At 37.4% G+C, this 25,759-nt stretch overlaps 2 protein-coding genes and 1 long non-coding RNA gene across 8 annotated transcripts; all 3 read right to left on the bottom strand.

Annotated features, from left to right (window-relative positions):
• Positions 1 to 1,258: 1,258 nt before the first annotated feature.
• On the bottom strand, positions 1,259 to 9,056 carry LOC121984849. Of its 5 annotated transcripts, XR_006113007.1 has the most exons (13): positions 4,525 to 9,056; positions 4,315 to 4,430; positions 4,156 to 4,224; positions 3,851 to 3,906; positions 3,033 to 3,113; positions 2,885 to 2,934; positions 2,736 to 2,799; positions 2,290 to 2,659; positions 2,076 to 2,183; positions 1,924 to 1,993; positions 1,754 to 1,820; positions 1,540 to 1,658; positions 1,259 to 1,457 (listed from the first exon to the last, which is right to left on the bottom strand). It is a non-coding gene; the product is annotated as an uncharacterized LOC121984849 (long non-coding RNA). The 5 variants fall into 5 exon arrangements; XR_006113006.1 differs by having other exon boundaries at positions 1,924 to 2,007; positions 2,076 to 2,659; XR_006113005.1 differs by having other exon boundaries at positions 1,891 to 1,993; positions 2,076 to 2,659.
• Positions 9,057 to 15,323: 6,267 nt separating this feature from the next.
• Positions 15,324 to 16,349, bottom strand: LOC121987594 (formin-like protein 12). 2 transcript variants are annotated; one of them, XM_042541343.1, is made up of 3 exons: positions 16,214 to 16,348; positions 15,875 to 16,122; positions 15,324 to 15,807 (listed from the first exon to the last, which is right to left on the bottom strand). In XM_042541343.1, the coding sequence occupies exons 1-3, from the start codon at positions 16,254 to 16,256 to the stop codon at positions 15,790 to 15,792; spliced, it is 309 nt and encodes a 102-aa protein (XP_042397277.1). In that variant the 5' UTR covers positions 16,257 to 16,348; the 3' UTR covers positions 15,324 to 15,789. The 2 variants fall into 2 exon arrangements, with proteins under 2 accessions (XP_042397277.1, XP_042397276.1); XM_042541342.1 differs by having other exon boundaries at positions 15,324 to 16,122; positions 16,214 to 16,349.
• A 995-nt stretch (positions 16,350 to 17,344) lies between these two features.
• On the bottom strand, positions 17,345 to 25,487 carry LOC121984848 (DUF21 domain-containing protein At1g55930, chloroplastic-like). The gene is made up of 14 exons (XM_042537998.1): positions 24,813 to 25,487; positions 24,475 to 24,572; positions 24,271 to 24,364; positions 23,572 to 23,654; positions 23,366 to 23,464; positions 22,795 to 22,876; positions 21,979 to 22,118; positions 21,831 to 21,909; positions 21,671 to 21,734; positions 21,162 to 21,253; positions 20,885 to 20,950; positions 20,062 to 20,178; positions 18,784 to 18,960; positions 17,345 to 18,251 (listed from the first exon to the last, which is right to left on the bottom strand). The coding sequence occupies exons 1-14, from the start codon at positions 25,350 to 25,352 to the stop codon at positions 17,955 to 17,957; spliced, it is 2,028 nt and encodes a 675-aa protein (XP_042393932.1). The 5' UTR covers positions 25,353 to 25,487; the 3' UTR covers positions 17,345 to 17,954.
• Positions 25,488 to 25,759: the final 272 nt, after the last annotated feature.

The following is a 25,759-nucleotide window of genomic DNA, read 5'->3' as shown; positions in this document are numbered from 1 at the left end:
TTTTTTCTTATTTGTGTGGACGACATTATGATAACCGACAATAATCTCAAGGGTATCACAACTTTATTAAGTCTTCTCAATCAAGAATTTCCTACTAGAGATTTGGGTATTGCTCGTTTTTTATTGGTATTGAACTTATTCCACGTGAGGATGACTATCTTCTCTCTCAGAGCAAATACATTACTGGACTTTTTCAAAGAGCCAAAATAGATGGAGCACATCTGGTCTCTACACCAATTGCTATAAACAACTCTCCAACTTCATCCTCTCCTGCTCTATCTGATCCATAGATTTATCGAAGTATTGTTGGAGCCTTACAATATGTCACTATCACATGCCCTGATATTACTTTTGCGATAAATCGTGTTTGTCAATTCATGCATGCTCCAACCGAACAAACTTGGGATAATGTAAAAAGAATACTTTGATATATCAAAGGTACTACTCTACATGGTCTTTTTTTATATCGCTAATCGTCTCGAGATTTACATGCATATAGTGATACGGATTGGGCAAGTTCTCCTGAGGATAGACGCTCTACTAGTGGATATGTAATATTTCTTGGACGAAATCTTATCTCATGGAATTCGAAAAAACAACCTACAACATCTCGTTCAAGCACTGAGACAGAATATAAAGCTATATCAAATACAACGTCAGAAATTATTTGACTTCAATCACTTCTCTCTAGACTTCATCTTGCATCAAATATTGCACTAAAAATTTGGTGCGATAATATTGGAGCAACATATCTCACAGCAAATTCAATCTTTCATGCTCGTACAAAATATGTGGAAGTTGATTTTCATTTTGTTCGTGAACGTGCAGCAAATCAACAGTTATCCGTCTCTTATATTTCTGCTGAAAATCAAATCGCTGATATCTTTATTAAGTCATTATCTACATAACGTTTTAACAAGTTAGCAAGCAAACTCAACGTCAAAGATCTCCCGTTAAATTTGTCGAGGGTAAAAGAGATAAAAAGAAAATTACCAGAATTGACCGGATCAAATCACAAAATCAAATTAAATTAGTATTTGGATTATTATAATAATTTTGTTATAATTATTACAATAATTCTCAGAATTATTTTTAGAATAATTCTGTTATTTATTAATTGGTCAATTGACCAAATACTTTTTGAACATTATATATTGTATTATTTTTAAGACAAATATCAATTTATTACTCTCATATTATTTCTTACTTTCTCCCCATCCTTCTTTTTACACTGTGCGGGTAAAATTCCTGAGAAGACTGAACCAAAGGGTGGTTTGAATCACCCCTCTCTGGATTCCAAAATACTGCCAAAATACTGCCTCTCTTAAGAAAGGTGAACTGAAAACAGTGTACATTATGTTTGTGTAGGAAAGGCGAAGTCCAGTCTGCAGTCTTCTGGGCATCTGCTGTGCCAAATTCTCAGATTGCTTGCTGGCCAAAATCATGTATATGCATCTCTAACACAACAATAGGCAGGTCAGTAAAGCAATGCCTGATATGGATGTCAGTTTGAGAGGTTTTTGCTGTGCATCACTTCACCTCTTTTGACTTCTCCTCGGCTTCTTTCGGAGCTTTCTTCTTCTCGAGCTCAGCCTGCTTGCAGTCCATCTCGTGTGCCCTCCGAAACAACCGTACAAAATTAAGAAGAGTAGAGACGACTGCATGTTCCAAGTATCAAAAGAATTCTCACAATTTCTTCTTCTTGTTATCGTATCAAACTATCAATAGAGATTAAGGTATAGGATAAAATTACCTTGTTCGAATGGGCAGCTCATAGGGTCCTCACCAAAATATAAGGCCAGCGAATCCGTATTTTTACCCTGTCAGGGTTTCAACGGCATTGATAAATCTTATAGCTCACATCAGAAATTTGAAGTAATAGGATATTACAATGAACATATAGTCCACGTTTCAGAGGCATACAACTGCGGTGTATAGTGCTGTCAAGGATACGAGATTGTTCTGCAGCAACCACAGTGAACTCCTTCAAAGCCTAAACACAAACTTCTTTGTTGATGCCAAAAAATCCAGTGTCAATCTACTGCAGCCTGTATTTAGAAAGTAGGAGGATACACCTTGCAAAAAGTTTCTGATACTGGGCCATCATGTTTCGAAGCTATTAATTCCATTTCTAACCCTTTAAGGATCTGTTGCTGTTCTTTAGCCACCGATTTCAATGGTATCTACAAACACAAGTAGCAAATCAGCATCATGGGAACTGCTAGCTTCAAGAGTGCAAAATACTTGTATTCATGATTTCAAAATCTTTGACGCAGCTTCCAAACTGACAAGATCCTCATGGAAATCCATAAGTCGTGTAGACTTCTCAGCAAGGACCTGAACTCAATAACGAGGCATAGAATGTAACTTTAAAATCCAATGTGAAACCTAGTAATTACAAATTTTGGACAGTATATTGATTCCTCATCCTGGAAACAGCCAAAGTAGGGTAAGGCTGCGTACAATGGATCCTTCCCCGAGATCCCGCATAGCAGAAGCTTCATGCACCGGGCTGCCCTTTTATATTGATTCCTCATCCTTATTAACAAAACACAAGATCACACCTTCCATAGGTAATGCATAAAGGTAATCCTAATATTGGTTGCACGGGTATCTGTAAGCTTTAGAAGGCTATCCAAACGAAAACCAACTGCACATCCTACACAATATTAGTAACAACAAGAAGCCTTGAGAAAAATTAACAATAAAATTCATATAAAAATACAAGAAATTACCTGTAGCAGTTCCTTGATTTAGAGTGTTTCCGAGAGATAAAATTTTCTTCATGATATCCTTTAGCTTATCCAAGTTGTGAACATGAAAAGCCATTAGGAAGTTATCCATCAGGTACACTAGAAAATGTAAGGATTTTCAGAATAGTTACCTCGTCGCAAGCAGAATTACACTGTGCAAACTCTTCTTTATATCTGTCTTCTGAAAAGAAAAAAAGATAAGAGAGAAAATTTTCTAAATAATATCAACAAATTTGAATATATGCAGAGAGATTCAAGAAATAAAGAAGTTATATGGACCTGTGCATTGAACTGAATCTTGAATGCAAATACTCTCAATTTTGATTCAACTTGTGGCACTTTCATCAACTCTAAAAAGAACTTCAGTACAAAAATAATTAAAATTTGAGTTTTATTTGTTTTCTAGTTCAAAGTAAATAGCAGCTAAAGTTATATTATTGGATAGAGATAGATACATATTCATAAACGGCGGGATTTATCTTTAGTAAAACTCGAGCAAAAGAGTTGTATGAAGCTAGAATGCATAGAGGAAAGCACCTTATAGATGTGTGATATTTTTTGTGTTGGGTTACCTAGACATGCAGTGTAACTGCCTCCATTAAAAACCTAGAAGCCTCAAAATGCAGGGGAACTTGAGGCAAATTTACCCAGATAGCAAACATATTGATCTTCTAAAATGGGAAGCCTTTTCCTCAAAGTTAATGCTATCTTAACAGCTTTGAGGGAAAGAGTTTTAGTTTATTAAAGTTCTTCTAATAGAAGTCACACAAAGTGCACAAGTCATTAAAGTTTTAGAATATTTTTCATCAAACCATATGAACTATAGATGATAATAGCAGCGCAGACAATTCAGACAATCTTCAACCAATTAGCAAACATCATGGAACTTACAAATTAATGAACAACAGTGAAAATGGGAAAATATATCCCTTTTCACATTTCCCAAAGTTTTCAATATTGCTGGAATAGCCCAAACCACCAAAAAAATTGCAATAACAATTTTAATGAGATTTCTATCGAGGAAACAGACATTCAAATTATTAAAAAAATATATATTTTTTCTTCACAACAACGTATGTGAATAGATATATACATACCTTAAGAAGCTCCAATTGCCATCAAGAAGTGATTCATCCAATTCTAGAACACCATTCTAAAAATTAGAAAATTAAAAGGAAAAAATTAAGTTCAATTTCCTTAGAAGATTAGTTAAGCTGCAAGGTTCTTTCCAAGATATCATATGTGGATGATACATTTAAATATGTCTACCAGGAGTATTAGTATTATTCTCTTTTGTTCCATAGATGAGAAACAATATATAGAACAAATGTCCCAACATCACATTTGCCTAACAAAAATAAATATGATAATTATAAAAGTTGTCAACAAAAGATGAACCTACCATCATATCTAATGGCATCTTGAATTTAGTCAGCATGATTTCAGTATTATGGGCTCGCCTTAGTTCGATCTACAAATAGTTAATAATGTAATCATTTATTAAAATAGAGGTGATGGGTCAACTGAAGCATAACTAACCCTTTGCAAAGACATGAATTACCATGTGAACTTTGTCACTCTTGGCAGAAGCTTTGTTTTTCTCAGATTTTGACCCACTTGACCTTGGAACCGCAGCAGAGGAGCATTTCAAGTTCGGATACATCAAAGTCAAAAGTGCTGCACTTAATGTAATCAGTTTGAAGCAAACATAAGTACAAATCTAAATCAAAAGGCAAAGAATTTAGTATCTCATAAGTAAAATAAAGTATACCTTTGAGCATCAGCATCCTTTTGTAATTCAGACCACAAGCTGCCTTGCGTTGCTCTAGTTACTTTCACCCAATGCAATGGCTTAAATGGTGACTTCCGAATTGTTGCACCTGGTGCTGCTGTAGGACGTCCCCTTCCTCCTACCAAGGGATTTGAGATGGAGCCTCTCATGCAGGTTGTGACCCTGGAGGAGGTGGCGGAGCACCAAGGGAATTTGGTGGAGGTGGAGGATCACCTCCAAGGATAGGTGGTGGAGATGAAGCCCGCCCAAAACCACCAGGAGCTGGCGGAGTAGGAGCTCCTCAAAAAACTCAAATGGGTGGAGGAGGAGGTGGGACTCCTCCAAACCCTCCAAGTGATGATGGAGGTGGGACTCCTCCAAGCGGAGGGGGAGGAGGTGATACTCCTCCAAACCCTCCAAGTGCTGGAGGAGGAGGTGGTACTCCTCCAAATGCTCCAGGTATAGCAGTAGAATCTCTAATTTATAAGGGGTGGTGGTGGGGTAGGAGCTTCTCTAAAGCTCACGTGGTGGTGGGGTAGGTAGGCCTCCAAAACCTGTATAAGATGGTGGTGGGGCAGGAGGGCCACCAAACTTTGCAGGAGGTGGTGGGGTAATAGAAGAGCTTTTACGATGATAAAAGACGAATACTTTCTTTCTTAATGTTTTTTAAAGTTAATACGAACGATTATTAATTTTTGTAATAATGATTAATATATAAGGGATATATTTATCTCGACTTCGTTGAGATTCGAACTCCAGACTTTATTGTGACAACACCTTATGTGCTAACCACTAGACCGTCCCGAAAGGACTTTCTAAAACGAGGGTAACAAGAGAGGCTCCAAAATCTATAGGGAGTGGTGGTAGAGCGAGAGAGTCTTAGGAGTATCCATATCAATTTTTTTTATCTAAAATATATAATTTAGGATAAAAAATTTATTTTATTAAATTTAGATATTCATTTTTCACTATACCTTTTTATTTTTTCTCTCTCCTTTATAATATTTAGGGCATATAATTCATTATATTCCCTAAATTTAGAAAATACTATTTATAAATGTAAAATTTAGGTAATAGTTAAGATAGCTCATGCAAATTTTTTTTAATTATTCTATCTAAAATTTAAAGTAAAATCTTTGAATAGTATAATTGATATAGATACTCTTAAAACTTAAAACATCCACAATGGTAGTTTCTTTATGGCATGGTAATATGGAGGCAGCTCCTTCCCATAGTGGGAGGGGGCTCCTTCAATTTTTTTTTTTTTTTTATGAAGCTGCTCTTTGTTTATGGAGCCGCTTCTTCTATAAAAAAATAATAATATTCAAATAATTTCTTTTTTAATATTTGTAAAAAAGGGGGAAAACATCATTATGTTGAACAACGACTAACAAATTAGCCATTGAACAACGATTAATTTTTAGTCGTGGTTCAACAATTAAAATTTAATTTTTTAATTTAAAAAAAATTATAAATACATCTTCAATCTCATTTTTTTAGTTTATTTTATCATTCTTTTCCCTCTCTACTTCTTGTTTATTCCTTCCGGTCTCTATTTGTATTTAAAATAGATGAAAATTTTAATATTTCTATTACAAATATTTTGATTCTTCAAATATGGAGGAAAATACATCTTTTCAAAATAGTCATATTTCTCCAAATATACAATATCCTCATTTTTTTTCTCTCTCACACACAATACCTAAATTTTTAAAATATTTTATATGTTCTACAATATCCTCTAAATTTCCAAAGTTCTCAAAAAAAGTTTTAACGAATCTAAATAACGTCGTCCCAGCTCCATTTGGTATGTATCTACCCCAAGCTTGGTCAGCCATGGGTAGCCAATTTGGGATGCATTCTCCTTACGTATTTTCTCCTACTCAACCATCGGTCATGCTTTCAAATGAATCAAGAAAGGCTACTATTGATCCATCTATCAACGACAAAAAATTTCTAACGTCATTATCTGTTCCAGCAATTTAGTGGCCACTACACTTATCACAAGAAGAGTGTGAAGTTGAACCGAAGAAAAATGATTCGAAATGAAGATTTTGGTCTCTCGATGAAGACGTAGTCCTTGCGAAGTCATGGACAACTATCAAAATAAATGCAATCAATGGTAATGACTAGAAAGATCAAGCTTTTTGGAAACATATAGCTGATTACTACAATAAGCATCAACCCACTAGATCTATGATGAGAATCTATCAACAGCTAAAATCATATTACTATATAGGTTTACACCGATAGTAAATGAATTTTCGACAATCTATAATAATTTTTATACTGTTCGTCAAAACGGTTAGAGTGATGAGAATCTGTTGGAGAACACAATGTGGAAAGCCAACAACAATAACAAAGACTTCAAGTATATGCATGTGTGGAGGGTTCTCAGAGAGTATAAGAAATATGCTCCACTATTAATTGCTCATTACTCTAGCAAGAAGGCAAGGACATCCGAATCAAGGGGAATACTTCAACATCAAATCAAAATACAAGTGTTGGTGTCGATGACTCTAAAGTCCGCATTCGTCCAATAGGGCAAAAGACAGTAAAAAGGAAGGGTAAATCCAAAATCAAAGAGGGCGACACAATGGAACAAAGAATCGACAAAGAATGACAAGATATTAAAGAATATCACATGCAAAACATGACTTTGCGGAAAGTCGAGATCTTTCATAAGGATTATGAAATTTTTATGAAGGATACTAGTGAGATGACACCGGACAACTTCATATACATGAAAAAATCATTGGAAAAATTAAACAGAGATGACTTGGTGTAGATGTATTTAAATTTATTTTATATATTATTATAATTTGCCTTTTTATTTGATGTACTATAATATTTATGTAATTGTTTAATTATTAATATTATTTCATGTTAGCAATTTATGAATTTAAATTTTATAAAAAAAATTAATTATATATAATGTAAAATATAAAGGAGATATGAGAAATATATATAATGAAAAGTGTGGAACCCATGAAGGAGTTGTTGAGAGGTTTTTTTAATAATGGAGAGATATGTGAGATTTTTTTACTTTTGACGGAGCACGGATGTGATAACGAAGGAGCTCTCTAAGAGCTCCAACGATTGTGGATGCTCTTACAAGGGTGGTGGTAAAGGGGTAGGAAGGCCTCTAGGGAATCCTCTAAAGGGTGGTGGTTGTGGTGGGACTTGCTCAAAACATCCAAGGGTAGGTGGTGGTGTAGGAAGGCAACCAAAATCTCCAGGAGGTGGTGGACCTTCTTGTGCGATCGATGATGTGCTAGAGGGAGGGAGGGTGAATAGTACTCGTGACTTTTTCACTTGTTTCAGTAAACGCAACGGAATAAAGAACAAGTAAAACAAACATCAAGTTGACACCTTTGGTTTTACTTAGTTCGGAGTCTGTGACGACTCCCACTCCAAGGCTCGTGATCGTTTATCGCTTACGTTGAGCAATCCACTATAAATTCGTAAAGGCTTTACAGATATGCAAGTATACGTATTAAAAACAATGAAAAGAAACTGTGTTACCAACAATAAAAGAGGAACTAAAGGTTCGTCGATTATTGGAGCAACAATTGCATGTTGTCGAAGCGCTTTGGAGTAGCACACAGGAGCGTAAGTAGTTCTGAATTCGGTTGTCTTGAAGTGCTGGCCGAGACCTCTTTTTATAGCCACCTCAGACCTGATCCAGATCCACTGATCTCAGGATTAGGTTTGACCCGACTCTGATCGGTCGACTGATCACCCGGATCGGTTGACCGATCCTGCCCGACTTCTCATCTAGGTTCTGCTACTCAGATAGAAGTCTTCGTTCGGTCGACCGATCCCACCGTTCGGTCAACTGATCCCCAACTTATCTGGTCCAATCAACTCAACTCAACCACGTCGACGCCTATCCACTTGTTTGGTTGATCGAATCTCAGGTTCGGTTGACTGATCCCTTGATCGAACACGATCAACTCGCTGGAAATTCAATCTGTTTGCTTGGAGGTTCGGTTGACCGATTCCCTGTTCGGTCAACCGATCAAGGCCGAAACAAACCTTGCACAATTATTAGTTTCCCTGCAAAACAGAGTTAGACAAATAGCAAATAATAGAAAAGCAATATATGACATTTGGCAACCTTCGAACTGTTCGGTTCCGACTTTTGAATTTCACCAGAAATCCTAGGTCGAACTGACACCTACTGTTCCCACTTCGAGGAGCGCGTCCTCACCTACTCCTCTCAGGAGAGTTTACCTTTTGCCAGACCGGTCCTCCAGACCGGCTGGACTTTTGCTCTGCGTCCAAGACTTCAGGTCTTCATGCTGGACGTCTGCTCCACGACCTATCTAGACTTTCACTTGGTCCGTGACCACCAGGACTTTCACCTAGAGTCTCCAACTCTAGGATTTCAACCAAAGTTCTCGACCCATTAAGACTTTCTACCTAGGGTTACCACCCCCTAAAACCTAGGGTTACCACCACCTAGGCCTAAGGTTACCACCCCCTAAGACCTAGGATTACCTCCCTCTAGGGGTTTCCATAACTTAGGATTACCACCCCCTAGGATCTAGGATTATCTCCCCCTAGAGTTTTTCACCTGCCTAGTACCACTAAGACTTTTGCCTAAGAACACTTAGAACTTTCTTGCAAACTCAATTACACTTGTTAGATAATAAGACAACTTAACTTTAAACTTTTTTCATTATCAAAATATAGGTTCGATCGTCTGGTGCTCACTGCACCAACACTTTCCTTAAAATTCTAAAAGATGGTGATAAAAAGGTGGTATGGCCAACTTCACTTGGGGATGGTGAAGGTGAAGCTTTCTTCGAACCGCTAAAGGGTAAAGATGATTCTTTATAGCTTCTTGGAAGAAGGGAGGAGGACGAGGATGAACACAACCTTTAGATAGAAGAGGTAGAGGCGGAGGTGAAGTTGCATTTGAAAATAGAGACGTTGGTTGACCTTGTTTGCAACATTCATAGGGTGGAAATAAAAATGGATATAACACACAAGCACTAGACGATGGTGTTGGTGGGGGTAGCAAATATTGGACACAACTTATAAGAGGAGGTGATGGTGGTTGTGGTGGTAGCAACGGAGGTGGTAGTAGCAAATTTTGTACACAACTTATAATGAAGATGGTGGTTGTGATGGAAACATTTATACGAAACCTATAGGAGGAGGAGGCGGTGGAAGCCATGGAGGTTATAGAGGTGGTGGGGGAGACATCAATTGAGAACCTTGCCCATAACTTGTAGGAGCAAGTGGTGGTGATGGTGAATCTTGCACACAACTTGTAGAAGATGGTGGCCATGGTAGTGCAAGCATTGGTTACACAACTTGTAAGAGGAAGTGATGGCAGTCGTTGTGTCAAACTTAGCACACATATCATAGGAGGAGCTGGTGGTGTTGACAGTGAATTTTGTACAGAACTTGTAAATGGAGGTAAAGGTGACGATGGTGGGGATGATGATGTGAACCTTGCACATAATTTGTAGGAGGAGGTGGTGAGCCAGGAGCTTTTCCAAATGCTTCCGGTTGTTTTGAAGGCAAAGCTTTATCAGTTCCTCCATATAAAGAGGCCAGGTTGAGGTAGTCCCCCACTACATTGATGGGAAAGGGCCAAAGGCGGAGGTCGTGGAAATGGAGGTTGTCTGGAATCTGTAGGGGAGGATGGTGCAGAGAGTGCAGTGTTGAAAATTGGACCAACAAACAAGTAAATAAATTACTTGTCTTACACTAACAATAACAACACTACAACACTTTTTTTGTGGATCACTCACAATTCTAAGACAAAGAAGAAAAACAAAAAACTTTGACTCACAAATTGATACTTGATTGATCAATGAAACTAAATACAAGGTAGAGTATTTATAGTACTCTTCATACAATCTGGACCGTTCAATTAAATTAAATCCTAGCCATTGAAATTCTAATTCTTATCCATGAAATGAGAAAAACACTCTTGACCACACATTTAATTTTATCTTTTACCAAGTCGTCATCTTTATCTATTAGAAAAATAAATAATTAAATAGCAAATCTTATCTATAACTCTTATCTTTTATTGGATAAGTTTTATCCTTTATTTGGGTTGGAGTTGATATTTAACACTCCCCCTTAACACCAACCCTTTGTACTATGCCGAGTTGATCACAAAATCTTTTGAATTTGCTGGCGCTCAAGCCTTTTGTGAACAAATCTGCAACTTGATCATCTGTACTGATTTGTCTCATCTCAATTTCTTCTTGGAGAACTTTTTCTCTGATAAAATGATAGTGCACTTCAACATGTTTAGTTCTTGCATGAAAGATCGGATTTTCCGCCAAACGAATTGCCGATTGATTGTCACAATATATTGGAACTGCATAATCAACTGGTTGATGTAGGTTATTTAATAGTTGAATCAACCATGTGCTTTCTTGAGCTGCCATTGCTGCTGCTCGATACTCAGCTTCAGTGCTTGATAATGATACAGTTGGTTGTCTCTTGCTGCACCAAGAAATTGCTCCAGAACCAAGCTTAAATAAGTAACCAGTTGTTGACCTTCTAGTGTCATGATCTCCTGCATAGTCAGCATCACAGTAACCAACTAACTTATAGTCTCCAATTCTTTTATACACAAGACCATAATCAATTGTGCTCTTCACATATCTTAGTATTCGTCGAACTGCTTCCAAATGAGGCTTCATTGGATTTTGCATGTATCGACTTATTACACTAACTAGCTGTGTCAGTCTGGACATCTCACTCTCGATCTCTGAGATCCGTGTCCCCGTCTCAGCGGCTACATGCTCCAGGTTTTGCAGCTCCGAGCTCTTCTTGGAGACTTCTTCTTTGAGAGTCACAATTGCAGCCTCAAGCTGTTAAATTTCAATTGCGATTTCGTAATTCCGTTGCTCAACCTGTTCCCTGGCTTGATCCCTAGCCTTCGAGGCGGCGTCAATCTGCTTCATAAGCTCCTCGGAGATCTCATGCGCTCGCTTGATAACGCCATAGGTCACGGAGGGAAGACCGGTGTACTTCTCGGAAGTCGGTAGACCACCGGAGGCGGAGAAGTTCTTGTACCCGCTGACCTTGCTGGAGATCTTGCCGATGCCGGAAAGGAGCATCTGCGCGGCAGTCTCCATCTCGGACCGTAGCGAGTCCTTGTGCTTCATGAACTCGTCTCTGAGTCGGATCGCATCGGCGAGCTCCGCTGCGGTGCGTTCGGCGGATCGCGATGCCTCGTCCCTTTCGTGGAGGGCCTCGTCGCGCCTCCTGACGGCCTCGTCCCTTTCGTGGAGCGCATCATCGCGCTGACGGATTGCGTCATAAGCCATGGACTTGAGGCGGCTGAAGGTGCCCTCGGCGGCCTTCCTGGCGCTGCGTTCCTTCTCGAGCTCGGCGAGGAGGTCGCGGATGCCCTGCTCCGAGGCCGAGGAAGAAGGGAGGACAATAGGGAGGGAATCATCGTCGCCCTCGACGTCGCTGAGGACCGCGGATTTGTCATCTTCGTAGGCCATTAAAGCTTCAGCATCCCAATCATCTTCGCTATTCTCTTTAGAATTGGAAGTAGCCGTGTTGCTTTGAACGAACCTTTTCTTGGACCAACAATCTTTTGCCATGTGGCCCACCTTCCCACAATTGTAGCACTCGCCAGAAATTTTTTTACGATCACCATAATTCTTCGAGGCTCCCCCTGGACGAGAGCCTCCATTCCCATGATAGCTTTTTCCTTTGTCGCCATCCTTTTTAGATCCACCAGTGTGCCGTTTGAAGTTGCCTTTATTTTTGTTGGTGTGGAGCGCTTCTTCTTCATCTTTTACTGAGAGTCCTCCCATTTGCTTAGCCATAGCTTCTTGACCTGCAAGTAAATTTTCAAATTCAAGAAGCGATGGCTGTGTTGGCCATCCTTGTACAGTAGCAATAAATCCTCGATATTCTGGCCTCAAACCATGAATAATTATTCTTTTTATCCTTGCTTCCCCAATAGGAGCTGATGGATCTAGCTCTGAAATTTCGCGACATATCAACTTCACCTTGTGGAAGTATTGGGCAATCGTCTTGTCACATTGCGCTATTGACAATAGCTCGTTCTCCAGAAGTTGCAATCTTGTATCATTCTTCTTTGAAAAAAGTGTAGCAAAGATATCCCACACTTCCTTTGGTGTTTTGGCATCTCGGATGTGCTCCAACATTTCTTCTTCAATTGTGATCTTTAAGGCAAACATTGCTTTACCTGCCTTAATCTTCCATTTTCGCAAAATGTCATTGGCGTCTTCTGCCGGCTGCGTAGCTTCACTACCACCAACAACCTCCCAAAGATCTTGACCTTGTAGGTAAGACTCCATGCATGTTGCCCACGTGTTGTAGTTTTTGTTGTTGAACTTCTTGATATCTCCTACTACTTGAAGGTCCCCCATCACGTCGAAAAGCTTTGATTATACCAAACAAGTTTGATTAAAAAACTTGTAAAGCATAAAACTCCTCACAATCTAAGATAGCTCCACCAAGAATAATCCCTGATTAACTTGCCTCTGATACCAATTGTTGAAAATTGGACCAACAAACAAGTAAATAAATTACTTGTCTTACACTAACAATAACAACACTACAACACTTTTTTTGTGGATCACTCACAATTCTAAGACAAAGAAGAAAAATAAAAAACTTTGACTCACAAATTGATACCTGATTGATCAATGAAACTAAATACAAGGTAGAGTATTTATAGTACTCTTCATACAATTTGGACCGTTCAATTAAATTAAATCCTAGCCATTGAAATTCTAATTCTTATCCATGAAATGAGAAAAACACTCTTGACCACACATTTAATTTTATCTTTTACCAAGTCGTCATCTTTATCTATTAGAAAAATAAATAATTAAATAGCAAATCTTATCTATAACTCTTATCTTTTATTGGATAAATTTTATCCTTTATTTGGATTGGAGTTGATATTTAACATGCAGCTTCCTCATAAATTCCAAGGAGAGTCGAGGGAGGTGAGGTTTTACACCTTTGGAGGATGGTGCAAAGATGGAGGTAACCAACAAAAATTAGGAGGTGGTGGTGGTGGTGTTAGTTGAAACAATAACAGAGAATATTTCAAGTTAGTCATAGGAGAACGAGCTGGACTTGGAACTTTTTCAATTACTCCAAGAGATTGCAATGAATGTGAAGCTTCATCTGTCCTGCTATATAAAAGTGGTAAAGATGTTGTCTCAGAATTTTCACAAGGTAGCGATGGTGGAAGTGGAGGTGGCGAAGTTGGTGAATGTAATGCAAGTGATGTTAAACACACTTAATGCGCTTTAGTTTTATTTTTTTGATAATCCTAATATCCGGTTCGAATTAATCGTGAAGATGACCGATCCGGTCCAAGGGAAATTTTTCATCCGATACTAAGGTAAATCCAACCACTTTACGTGCTCATGAAGAAGAGGATGATTGCTCTTTATGTGGCAATGATGGTAAAAGTGAGGCTGCATTGTCAACATCGGGACAAGAGGATGGGAAGTGGTCTACAGTATATTTGTTAGTAGATGTTATCAATGGAGGTGGTGGTGGAGGCAATGTTTTAACTCCTATATTTGTTTGAGGTGGAGAAAGTGGAGATGGGTCTTTTGGATGTGATGAAGAAATGGCAAGTCTAACATTATTTTTAACAAACGGCTCCTTCTCACTGGTAAATTTGTAGGTAGAGAATGATCTACAGTTTGATCTAGAGGAGATGGAAGAGTTCTTGGAAATGTTAATCCCCTTCCACCTAGTGATGATGTGTAAGAAGGTTTAGGGGGCGTTTGGTTCTTTCCTAGGAATAGGAATCGGAATGGGAATCATTGTATTGTGGAATGGGAATGGATACGAGCATGGATATCACTCTTAAAAGCAATGTTTGGTTAATTGTATATCTTCTATCGGAATAAATCAAAGTTTCATTTTTTATCCTTAAAGGAAAATAAGAGAAAAAATTAGATGTGAGAGAAAGATGAATGTGAGAGAAAAATATGATGAAAGAGAATGATGAGAGAGAAAGTATTATGAGAGAGAAAGTGTGATAAAAAAGAATGAAGAGAGAGAAAGTGTGATGAGAGAAAATGAAAAAAGAGAGTGTGATTGGAGAGAGCATGATGAGAGAAAATATGATGTGAGAGAAAGTATGATAGGAGAGGATAAAGAAAGAGAAAATATAGTGAGAAAAAATGAGGAGAGAGAGAGTCATGAGAGAGATTGAGGAGAGAGAAAATATGGTGAGAGAAAAAGAGAACAGTGAATATGATGGGAGAGATTGAGGAAAGAGAAAGTATGATGAGAGAGAAAGTGTATTAAGGAAAAAAGGAGTAAGTGTGATAAGAGAGATTGAGGAGAGAGAAAGTATGATGAGGAAAAAAGGAGAAAGTGTGATAAGAGAGATTGAGGAGAGAGAAAGTATGATGAGAGAGAAAGTGTGATGAGAAAAAAGAGTGTGTGATGAGAGAAATTGAGGAGAGAGAAAGTGTGATGAGGAAAAAAGAAGGAAGAGAGTGCGATGGAAGAGATTGAGGAGAGAGAAAGTATGATGAGAGAGAAAGTGTAATGAGAAAAAAAGAGGAAAGAGAGTGTGATAGGAGAGATTAAGGAGAGAGAAAGTGTGTGATAAAATGATGAGAGAGAAAATATAATGAGAGAGAATAAGTAGAAATAAGTGATATGAAAGAAAAAAAATATATATATTTTGATATTTGATATTAATGGAGAAAATTTTAATTTTAAGTTAAGGGTATTTTTGGAATAAGAGAATATTTTGATTGATGAAAATAGGGTAATGACTCATTAAAGGGGAGGTACATGAGAATGAGTTATTACCCAATTTCAAGGATTCATTCCCTTATTTGTATTCCTATTCCTATAATCCAAATATTAACAATGGGAATCATTGATTCCTATTCCCATTCCCCACTTCTATTACCCTAAACGAAACACCCCCTTAGTAAATTTAGAATCAGAAGGGTGAGATGATGCTGAGAAAAATGCATTAGGAATGGGAGTCGGGCAGCAGAATGACTAGAAGAGAGTCTGACATGTGAAGGAATAAGAGAAGGAAAAGGAAGAGGCTGCGATGAGAACGATGGGCCTACTGAAGGTAGATTTAAATTCAAAGGTAATGAATTTAAAGATGAAGATTGCAGTAGAGGATCCAACTTCATCGATTGAAGTTGATCAGACAATTGTAATGATAAAGCTGCCATAGGAGCAATAGAATTACACATCATCTGAGGGTCCGGTTCTGGGGTAGGAGGATCTTGTAATATTTCAGGTATTTGCGGAGACCTAGAAAACATAGATGATGACTTTTGAGAGTTTGTAAGCTGAGGAAGGGGGGTAGGAGCAATCTTACTTGTGGAAGATATATGTGATTTGGCATGCGGCGAGAATGGTTGTGAGGTGGAGGTGGCGACGAAAAATTTTTGGAGCTTGTTTTGTTGATCAACTTATCCATAGTAGCAAGATCCCTCTGTCCATCATGCCATTCAGAATTGCTAAAGATCTCTTCTACCTCAAAAAACTCTTCCATGGAGCCAACTTCCATCTCATCCTCAACTATGTCTCCCATTTCGGTGGAAATATCAGAGCCAGTTTCAAACTCTGAAAAGAGTAGGGATGAATTGCTTTCAACCCCAAAATACTAAGCAAAAGAATTCCCTTCACATTACTCATACAACAAAGACGATTGTACCTCTGCTCTGCATTGAAGTCCTTGGGAAAACGGTCCTTAGCATCCCAAGTAGTCTGTCTATATCCTCTAGATCCCCTTGAACACAACAGCGGGCATTTAATTTTATCAGCGCATTTTCAGCCTGTGATTACATTAAAGTATAATAATATTGAATTAGGAACAATGACATCCACTTTAAAAACTTGTTTCTCCAAGCATTAAACTTGTTTCTCAATATCACAGAATATACAGGAGCTGCGGGCAAAAACATACAATCGAGCTTTCTCAACTAATTAGGCTGACCTTAGTTTGTCCGAAACCATATGTTCCGTGTAATAAGATGTTGTGTGTGTTGACTACTTTTAAACTATTACATGAATTTTTTTGTTCGCCTAAGATGAATTGATTTACAGGAACAGACCTCCATAAACGGTCCATTGGGGTCATAATTGAGTTGCTATACGGCCCTATAAAGCAGCTACTACACGCATACCCGGGCGGGGTGTATAGATTATTAACATCCAAGATGTTCAGTTGTCAGCTACTGAACTAAACTAGTCTCCCCCTCCCCCAGAAGCCTTGAAATAAGCAAAAGGGGAATGGAAGAGAATGGAATGGGTGCATGATTAGATAAATAAAACAAAACAAAAGAAAAGAAAGCAAGCACGCCTCCTTTGCGTTTCACAGTGCACTAGGATATGGAAGCTTAGCAGCCGATGGAGCATGCCATTCGCTTCCAATCACTCCAAGACAAAATGAAGTGGACGAAAAGACGTGCGTGGATTTAGAAAAGCAGCAGCCTAAATCCTCTTTCTCCATACGACACCACCAGACCCCCATAATTATTCCTACTTACCTTCCCAAAAGCCATGAAACTTCCACGTATAGAACAATGGTATGATTTCACCCACCGTGGTGATATGAGCAACCCCTGAAACATCTAAACAATTCGAGTGCAAAAGCATGCTTACAAGCACTAACGAAAAAAGGTACACCTATCTCGGGCATAGAGATAAGCAGAGCATGGTCAAATTACTACTTGTCATTCTCCTAGAAAAAACCATTCCAAATGCTAAATCCATTAGGCCTTGGACTTACCCCCCAACCTTTACTTGGCGTGTCGAAAATCAACCAGACCCAACTTCTTGGATATGCACCTCCAATGCCATTTCTCATAACCAAATGCAAAGGTAGCATGTAATAGGTGAGAGGAAGAAGACAACTCCTGTTGCCTATAAATGCGAGACCATAACCTATTGTTGAATCAGTTATTGCTAACATGGCTAAACAAAATACTAACGCTCTAGTGCTCTGCCCGTCCATTGCACTGCTGCAACAGAGGTTCAAGCGGCTACAGAAGATCAAACAGATGAGGGAGAAGAGGCAGATCCTGCGGGTGCTGGCTGAAGCTGCACAACAATCTGGGCACTTCTTCAGTGGCGACTCTATATATCCTTTGAGGCCTCCATGCGGTTCTCCATCCATTCAGTTGCATTACCAATATATTGTTGATTGTGCTGAATTGCAGCCATTTGAGCCATCGTTGACGTTAGGCTTGTGGTCTGATACTGTAAACTATCACGCATCTATCACGCACAATGACTTAGAAGTTGACACCTCTCTGCACCTGTAAAAATAGTCCTACCAGCTTGTCCAAAGGACCACAAAATTTCCTATGTTTCTTTCTCTATGAAATGGAAGCTCTTCTTTTCTCGTATTATTTATCTGCGTAAGAGGAAGCTTCGGAGATGCAATAAATGAATCATTGAGTGTGTTGATCATGGTTACCTAACTTCTGACTAGTGTTATTACTATAGGAATCTTCAAGTTGAAGTTCACCCTGCAATAAAACTGTTTCATGGGAGCGTTCATCTTCCGCTTCCAGTCTCACCTCAATCACCTTGTCAGAGTCCTGTTCATCAACAGCCTCAGTGATTTGCTTAACCACTTTTCTGGAGACCACACGAGTCATGCCCTTGTTATCCAACTCTTCTCCGTGTCCATTGTTGATTGGTATAAATCGAAGTTTACCAACCTTTCTCTCATTAGCTTCAAGTACCTGCATGCAGAGACATTAAATTCAACAAAAGCTTACACCATATTATGTTTTTCGCATTATTTTTCTCTGGTGTATTAGACGACTTGTATCCAATTTATACATATTCTTTGCAAATTAAGTTAATAATCCCATCCTAAAGCACCAACTGAAGAGTGGACTTGCAAATTGAGTGTCAAATTAAAAGTATGATGGACTCCTCCATGTGATAATATAAATAACAATGGTCAGAAAATCAGTCGAGAATTAAACATTATATTGTAGCTTTAGGAATCTTTCTAAATAAAAATTCATGAACAATTTTAATTCTTTGAACATGTAGGATGGAAACAAATCTAACAGCCAAAGTTGTTCTATTCAAATAATTAAGTATCAAGAAGTACTTCAATTGAGGATTTAACATTATGATGAACTTTAGAAATCTTTCTAAATAGAACTTCATGAACAATTTAACTTCTTTGGAGAACATGTAGACTGGAAACTCTAACGAGTAAAGATGTTCTGTTGAAGTAACTAAAGAAGTATCAAGAAGTACCTCAAGTTCAAATGATTGAAATCTTTCTTCGTCATGGTCATCAGCTGTTGTTTCAGTGTCTTCAGTATCCACTTTATTGTCTGCCTTCTCAAATACTACTATGATCTTCCCACCTTCTTCAGGAATATATCCAAAGGATTCGCAGACAAAGCCAGATACTGTCTCATACTGATGTCCCTGAAATAGCAAAGACAATGAGTGTCCCATAAGAAAGTAGTTGTGCCAGAGACAAATTTTTACCAAAATGAATTATGTGGACCAACACAACCTAATATTGATATCCACACAACATACAAACTCATTTTCCCCCAAAATTGTATGTTTTATAATTGTGGCAATATTTTAGGATCAATGTGTTCCCTCCTCCCATAATATTTTCAATGATAAGTTTCTGTTAGTTGAATTTGTTTTTCACCAAGCCAATTACAAAAGACTTGTTGGTTCCTGTCTTGTGGAAACCATTGATGATGTTTTAAGAAGAATGCATTTTTTCTATTTATCCTTTTTTGCATTTCCAAGAACATTATCTTAATATGTTTTATTCTTTCTCACTATAATAAAGTTCTGAATAAACATATGATCATTCAATATTAGATATAGTTTGGTGATATGGATTTTAAAAAAATATGATTAAAAACACTTGCAGCGAGTTCTTGTGTCTGTCAGACTCTCAAGTTTATTTTAACTAGGACGCAATGAACCTACAGGTTAGTTAAAGGATGCATCATATTACAACTATTGGAGAACACCAGATGATTACTTGAACACATTAAATAAATAATTGTACTTAAATGCAGTCATAGAGATATAGAGAAAATTGCATATATAATAATTATGGTTGGTTGGTTGACTGATAGATAAAGATTGTGAGGTTTTAATTATAAGAAATCCTTCACACCAGATGTAGAACATAAATAACATGATACTATAAGATGTCACTGCATTAGTTAAGTAATTAAATGAACAGTTATATAGCAATGCAAATATATCTTTGTCACTCTCTTTGGCTTGCTCAACCATATCTCAATTTATACTATCAATGCCCCTGCACCTCATATTAATATGTATGTTGGTTACTTCTGAAGAAAAAACCATACATTGGTTCACTAGTATCTTCCTTTGAGGAAGATAACTATTTTCATATTTATCTGTTGAATCAAAGAATCTACTTCTCCACAACAATATAATCCTCCTCCTTCGAGGAAGATAACAAGTTGAATATAAATGGTACTAATGCTGAAGCAAATAATCTACTGCACAATAACAGAAGATACGAACCTCGGGTATTTTAACATTTAGTTCTTCTGAGAACTGGTCAATGCATGTATTAGCATCAACATCAAATGCCCCATCATCTCGCATCACAATATACCCAGTTTTTCGCTGGATTTCTTCCTGAATTAGACACAAGAAGTAGCTTAAGGAATACTATAGCAATAGCATAGACTATGTGATATTACAAAAATACCAACATCTGATGCATAAAATCTCCAAAATCCTTTTCAACTAAATAGACAATACACGGTATTGCATTTGCCATAGCATGGAACTTCAACTATTATAATGTTAGTAATGCCCCAAACTCTTAGTTCTAGGAGAAGACACTGACTATACATATGAGCACAAGGATTGAGATGCTTCCACACCATCATAGTTAAGGTAAATAAAGAGCCAGCACATGCAAATTAGTCATCAGTGTATGCAGGGTACTGTTACGATAACTATGAATGTTGTCATGGGGTATGTGCTATGCAATAAAATGTATATGGCGGTATGCACTGGTACAAGACATGTGAGAGTAGCATGTGCACGAGACCATGTAACTCACATATACTCAACAGTAGAAAATTATCACAGAAACATATGAAGGTGAATACTATGCTAGGCATACACTGGAACAAATGATAGATAAGAAAATAAACATAGGATGATTTCATTGTCTTATTATGGATTAAAAATGTAAAAAAATAAATAAATAAAAAATCAGTAACCTATCATCCAAATTTATTTTTCAAGTTCGATAAGCAACAGTTATCAGTAAAGAACTAAAAGTTAAATGGAACAAAGAAAACATCAGCAAAAGTAATGTATGATAGTTTACCTTCGAATCATTTTCATCAAATATCTCACCAACAATTTCTTCAACGACATCTTCTAGGGTTACAATCTGTGTCATTCAGATTATATATAAATGAGCAACCATAGTTGAAGAGAGATCAAAAAATAGCATAAAGAGTAGATATATATCTTCATTCTTCAATGATATATCAAGCTGTCTTGATTTCCAAATTCAGATATTTAGCAACTGCTAAAAGATTATGCTAAGAAGCTATGGTGTGCTCAAGTACAAAAAGTAGCAAAGTGTTAACTGAACATACCCCAATTGTTCCACCATATTCATTAAGCACTACAGCCATATGGACCTGCCTTATACGAAACTCTCTGAGAAGATTCCAAACGGACATTGAATCTGCAGTGTGAAAGAATAATGTTCAGTAATGTATCAGAGTCCGGACTATATGATAATGCTCTAGCAATGTAGCATATCTCCAACTATAGAAGAATGTTCTGGTAATGTATCAAAGCACAAACTATATAAGAATGCTCAAGCAATGAATCACATCCCCAACTATATATGAATGTACTTTAATGTATCAGTGCTCCATCTATACAAACACATTAACTACTGGAATAATATGTAGAAAGACAAGAAAAGAAAACTATAGGTCATGAATGAAATGAAAGAACAAATGATTTCCACAATGATGAAACAAGAGTTTGCAAAATAAAAGTATAAATTAACACACACAGATTTGGCTCACATTCTAAATTTTAAACGAAAAGGAAGCTAATTATTTCCTAAATTCACTTCATAGGTTTGTAGTACCTGGTACAAAATATGTTGGCATGCGTGCAATCTCCCTCACTGAGATTTCTTTTAGCTTCTCAACCTTGTAACCAAAATTAAACTAATTATTTAACAAAGATATCAACCCAATCTGATGATACATCTAAAATAAATATCTCAGGCATGACATAGAACCCACCTTTTCAACATACTCAAGCATGTCCATAGCATATGCAATTCCTACAATATTATCAATACGCTCCTCAAAGACTGGTACTCTGAAACCCCATTAGTTTGTGAGAAATTAACTTACACATTTAGTGAACACCAAAGCAAATTAAAGTAACCTTGAATATTGATGAGTCTCCCATAAATTCTGAAAATCAATAAGTGTTGCACTCCCATCTATGGCAACTACATCTACTAGTGGTGTCATCACTTCTCGAACATGTGTATCTTTTATCTCTAGTACATTTTCAATCATATCCTGTTGATAAAACATGAGAAACTTCTTTCATATTCCGCATAGAAGAAAAAGTGATTAGGCAGGAACGGAAACAGCTTTTCATTATCTCTGTGTGTGTATTGAGAGAGAGAATATAATTAAATAAAACAGAACTATGGAGAGAGAATATAACCAAATACAACAGAGCTACTTTCTCCCTTAGGAGTTTTCAGTAAAGCATAATAAAAAACTGGAAGCATTAAACACACGAGGATTCTACAACAAAATAAATAAAATAATTCACAAATCCAATTTTTTTTGTAATTTATCATATCTTACTCATAGAATCATTTTCCTCGTTATGCAAGAAGATAAGTTACACGACATCATTTGCAGTTACTCACAAGGTTCTTGAACTAATTTGACTAATGCCTAAAAGAAGTAGAGTAAAAAACCACAATATAAGTAAATTGTCCTATAATATTTAATTTAACAAGCATTGGATAAATAATTTTGCTAATGTTTGCATTCTGCATGATAAAGTGCAAACTGATCAGGAATGTTAACCAAAAGGTTGCTCCATGCTAGAAGAAATATCCTAGTTAAATCACATAAACAAACTCAGTGATGAAATAAGAATATCATGCAGACTACAAAGATTTAAGTGAAAGGAAAAAACATCAAATTTATGTAAACAATCCTGCTCAATTTACGTCACCTGCTCTTCTTCCTCGATTGCCCCACTCAGCTCAGCCCCACGTAACATCAATTTTAGTTCATCTTCTGTGACATATGGTTCACTGTATGTACAAACAACCAATAAGAATTGGCAACAAGGAGTACTGCCACAAAATTATTATATCCCGAAATTCCAGAAACAATATATATTCAATTTAAGGATGGATATTGAAACAATAACAAATAAATAAAACCTTAGTTTTATGGAAGTTATAATCTGGTTGATATCTCATTACTGAACATTATGATCACCAGTTCAACATCAAGATGAAAGTATTTCAAATGAAATACTGTTGGCATACATTTCGATTGTTTTTTTTTTTTTTGAGAAAAGGGAAACTCTGACTGTAGTCTCAGAAACACATTGAAATTTCTTTTACAAGGTTCTCTTACAACAGTAGTATACAAGATTATAAATTAGCCCTTACAATCACAAAATTTGAAAATTGTATCCCAAACAAATAAATTAACTCGGTCAATAAAGAGGTGGTAAGAGATTAAGGATAAAACATAAGAATTTTATTAACTTAGAACTGCAATATATCCCTTACCTTCTACCTTTTAGCCCTAGCAGCTTCAAAATTCCCATTGACAAAAAGGTGACAACTCTTCCAACAGGATAGAGGACTATAGAAAGCCATGCAACCGGCCTGATCTAAATGCATCACAAGCTTAGCTCTGATTAGCAGACTTATGAAACACCACAGGAGTACATGCTGATTCAATTTCACTACCGAAGACCGGACCAACAACTCACCTTACAACAAACCTTACTACCTCTGTGGCATTATGCACAGCTACACTTTTTGGAGTAATTTCAGTGAGAAGCAAAATCGCAACCTGGGATGATTAAGTTAAATAGGTGGTTATTTAAAGCATGAATTTGCAAAGTAAATTTTTTTTTTTTAAAAAAAAAAACCTTGCTAAGTGAGTATGACATTTTGGGTGTGTGTCAAGTATGTTTTGGTAGACATAATAAAAATGAACAGAAAATGAAGGTTGAATAGTTGTTCGCATGATTATGGATGTTTGGACAAGAATTGAATTAGTCATGCTTAGTGTCATAGCATACATACTAAATTCATTAACTGATGTCAGTTACTAACTTAACATACATAACAATTTTCAAATGTTCTATGAACAGCATAATTAACTGTGCATAAAAGCCTTCAGGACTGGTGCAAATGTGAACGTAAGATAGCTCATCAAATAACAAGGATATAGTGATAAGTCTTGTGTAATCAACAATCATACCTATAAATTTCAGATTTAAATATTTTGAACCATCTCCAGCGGTTATAACCATACGAAGTTACAGCCATAAAGACATTTTCTAGCCATATTGAGCTTGATGTATGGAAATGACTTATCAAGAATAGCATGCAGATTAGTAACAACATGTCTAATTAGGACTTAGAGATTGTGTGAAATAATCATAAAAGGGGCAAGGGCATACCGTCATAACTGCTGTAGCAGCACTGACACCAGCTTCACCAAAAATTGCAGTCGTTGCTTCAGTAACCAGAGCTGTTGCGCCAATATTGACCACTCTGAGTGCGCAAGACAATAGCAAATGAAAAAGAATGATGATAGCAACTGTACCATAGTAAAAGATAAACAAAGGTTGAAAAAAAAAATAACTAAAAACACATCTCTATACGTTGTGCCAATAAGAATCGTAGTGAGAAAACGAGTAACATCATTACGCAGCATTCTGAAAACACCATTCTCCGGTTCTTTTTCAGCCAACTCGCGAACCTGATGAAAAGAATCATTAAGCTTGAATTAACAGCATCACTCAGTTATTTGTTCTGAAAATGCATTCATAACCATTTTTCTTAAGCAGATTTGTATGCCATTCAAGATGATGCTCGAAAACCAATTCTTTGCATGGTCAATAAAATTCCAGCTTAAATGGATCCATGCAATTGAAGTCCAAAGATAAAGAAACAGATAAATGTTAAATAGGTACGTGATTAGAGGATATCATTGTAGTACCTTCCACGGCCATAATGTAGTGATGGATGTCTCAGCCATCGAAAAGAACGCGGACAGACCCAGAAGCGCCGTCAAAATCAGGCCCTGGTCCTTCAGTACTTGAAGAATCTGCAATACCTTCGGCCATACTCCGCTAAGACTCGTTCTGCTAGATGCCAAAACCCCGACCCTGGCATCCACTGTAGCTGCCTCCGCGAGAACCCTTTGGCACCTTACCGCAAGCACCCCGCAGACGATCGCGACGAGGACGATGCGGAACCCATCTCGACTGTTCTTATCGACCGAAGAGGTGGAGGTGGAGGTGGAAGGGGAAACAATCTTCGATCGAAAACAAGCACGGCCAGTAGGAGAACCACGGCGGCAAGGATTGTAACAGCTCCCAGCGGACAGAGAGAGGAAAGTGAGCGAGTGGGATTCTGCAGCACAGATCCGAGCGGGAAGGCTCCCCCGAGGACGGCGGGGTTGGATCGAGGGCGAGGGAGGGAAGGCAGCCATTGGATGGCGGAGGAGTACGAAGACGTTGCGCGCCGCCAGATCCATCGCCGAGGCGCGGTTGCGTTGGGGATCGACAGCGGCGCCTCCAGGCTGGAGTTTGTGATAATTTGGGCAGGTTCCGTTCTGCGTCTTCCGCTCTTTGATTGGAAATGGAAAATGGGGAGTAAATTCCGAGGAGTGTTTTTTTTTCCGCCTTTATTTTTTATTCAATCACAGTTTCGATGTCTTTTCATAAATCAATTTTGACAATCCCACAAATTATTTTTAATTATTATTATTATTATTTTATAATCGCTTCCCAAACTCGTATTACTCAAAACACTTGGTCATTTTTTAATTGACCCATATCTTTTCTCGTTCTCTTTCCCATAATATCTTTTTCTTTTTACTATTCCTAAATATATATATATATATATATATATATATATATCTCAACAAACCAGCATAATCTC

This window comes from Zingiber officinale, chromosome 5B, assembly GCF_018446385.1.
Source record: "Zingiber officinale cultivar Zhangliang chromosome 5B, Zo_v1.1, whole genome shotgun sequence".
In the NCBI taxonomy this organism is placed as follows: domain Eukaryota; kingdom Viridiplantae; phylum Streptophyta; class Magnoliopsida; order Zingiberales; family Zingiberaceae; genus Zingiber; species Zingiber officinale.
This window is presented reverse-complemented; position numbering and strand designations above follow the sequence as displayed.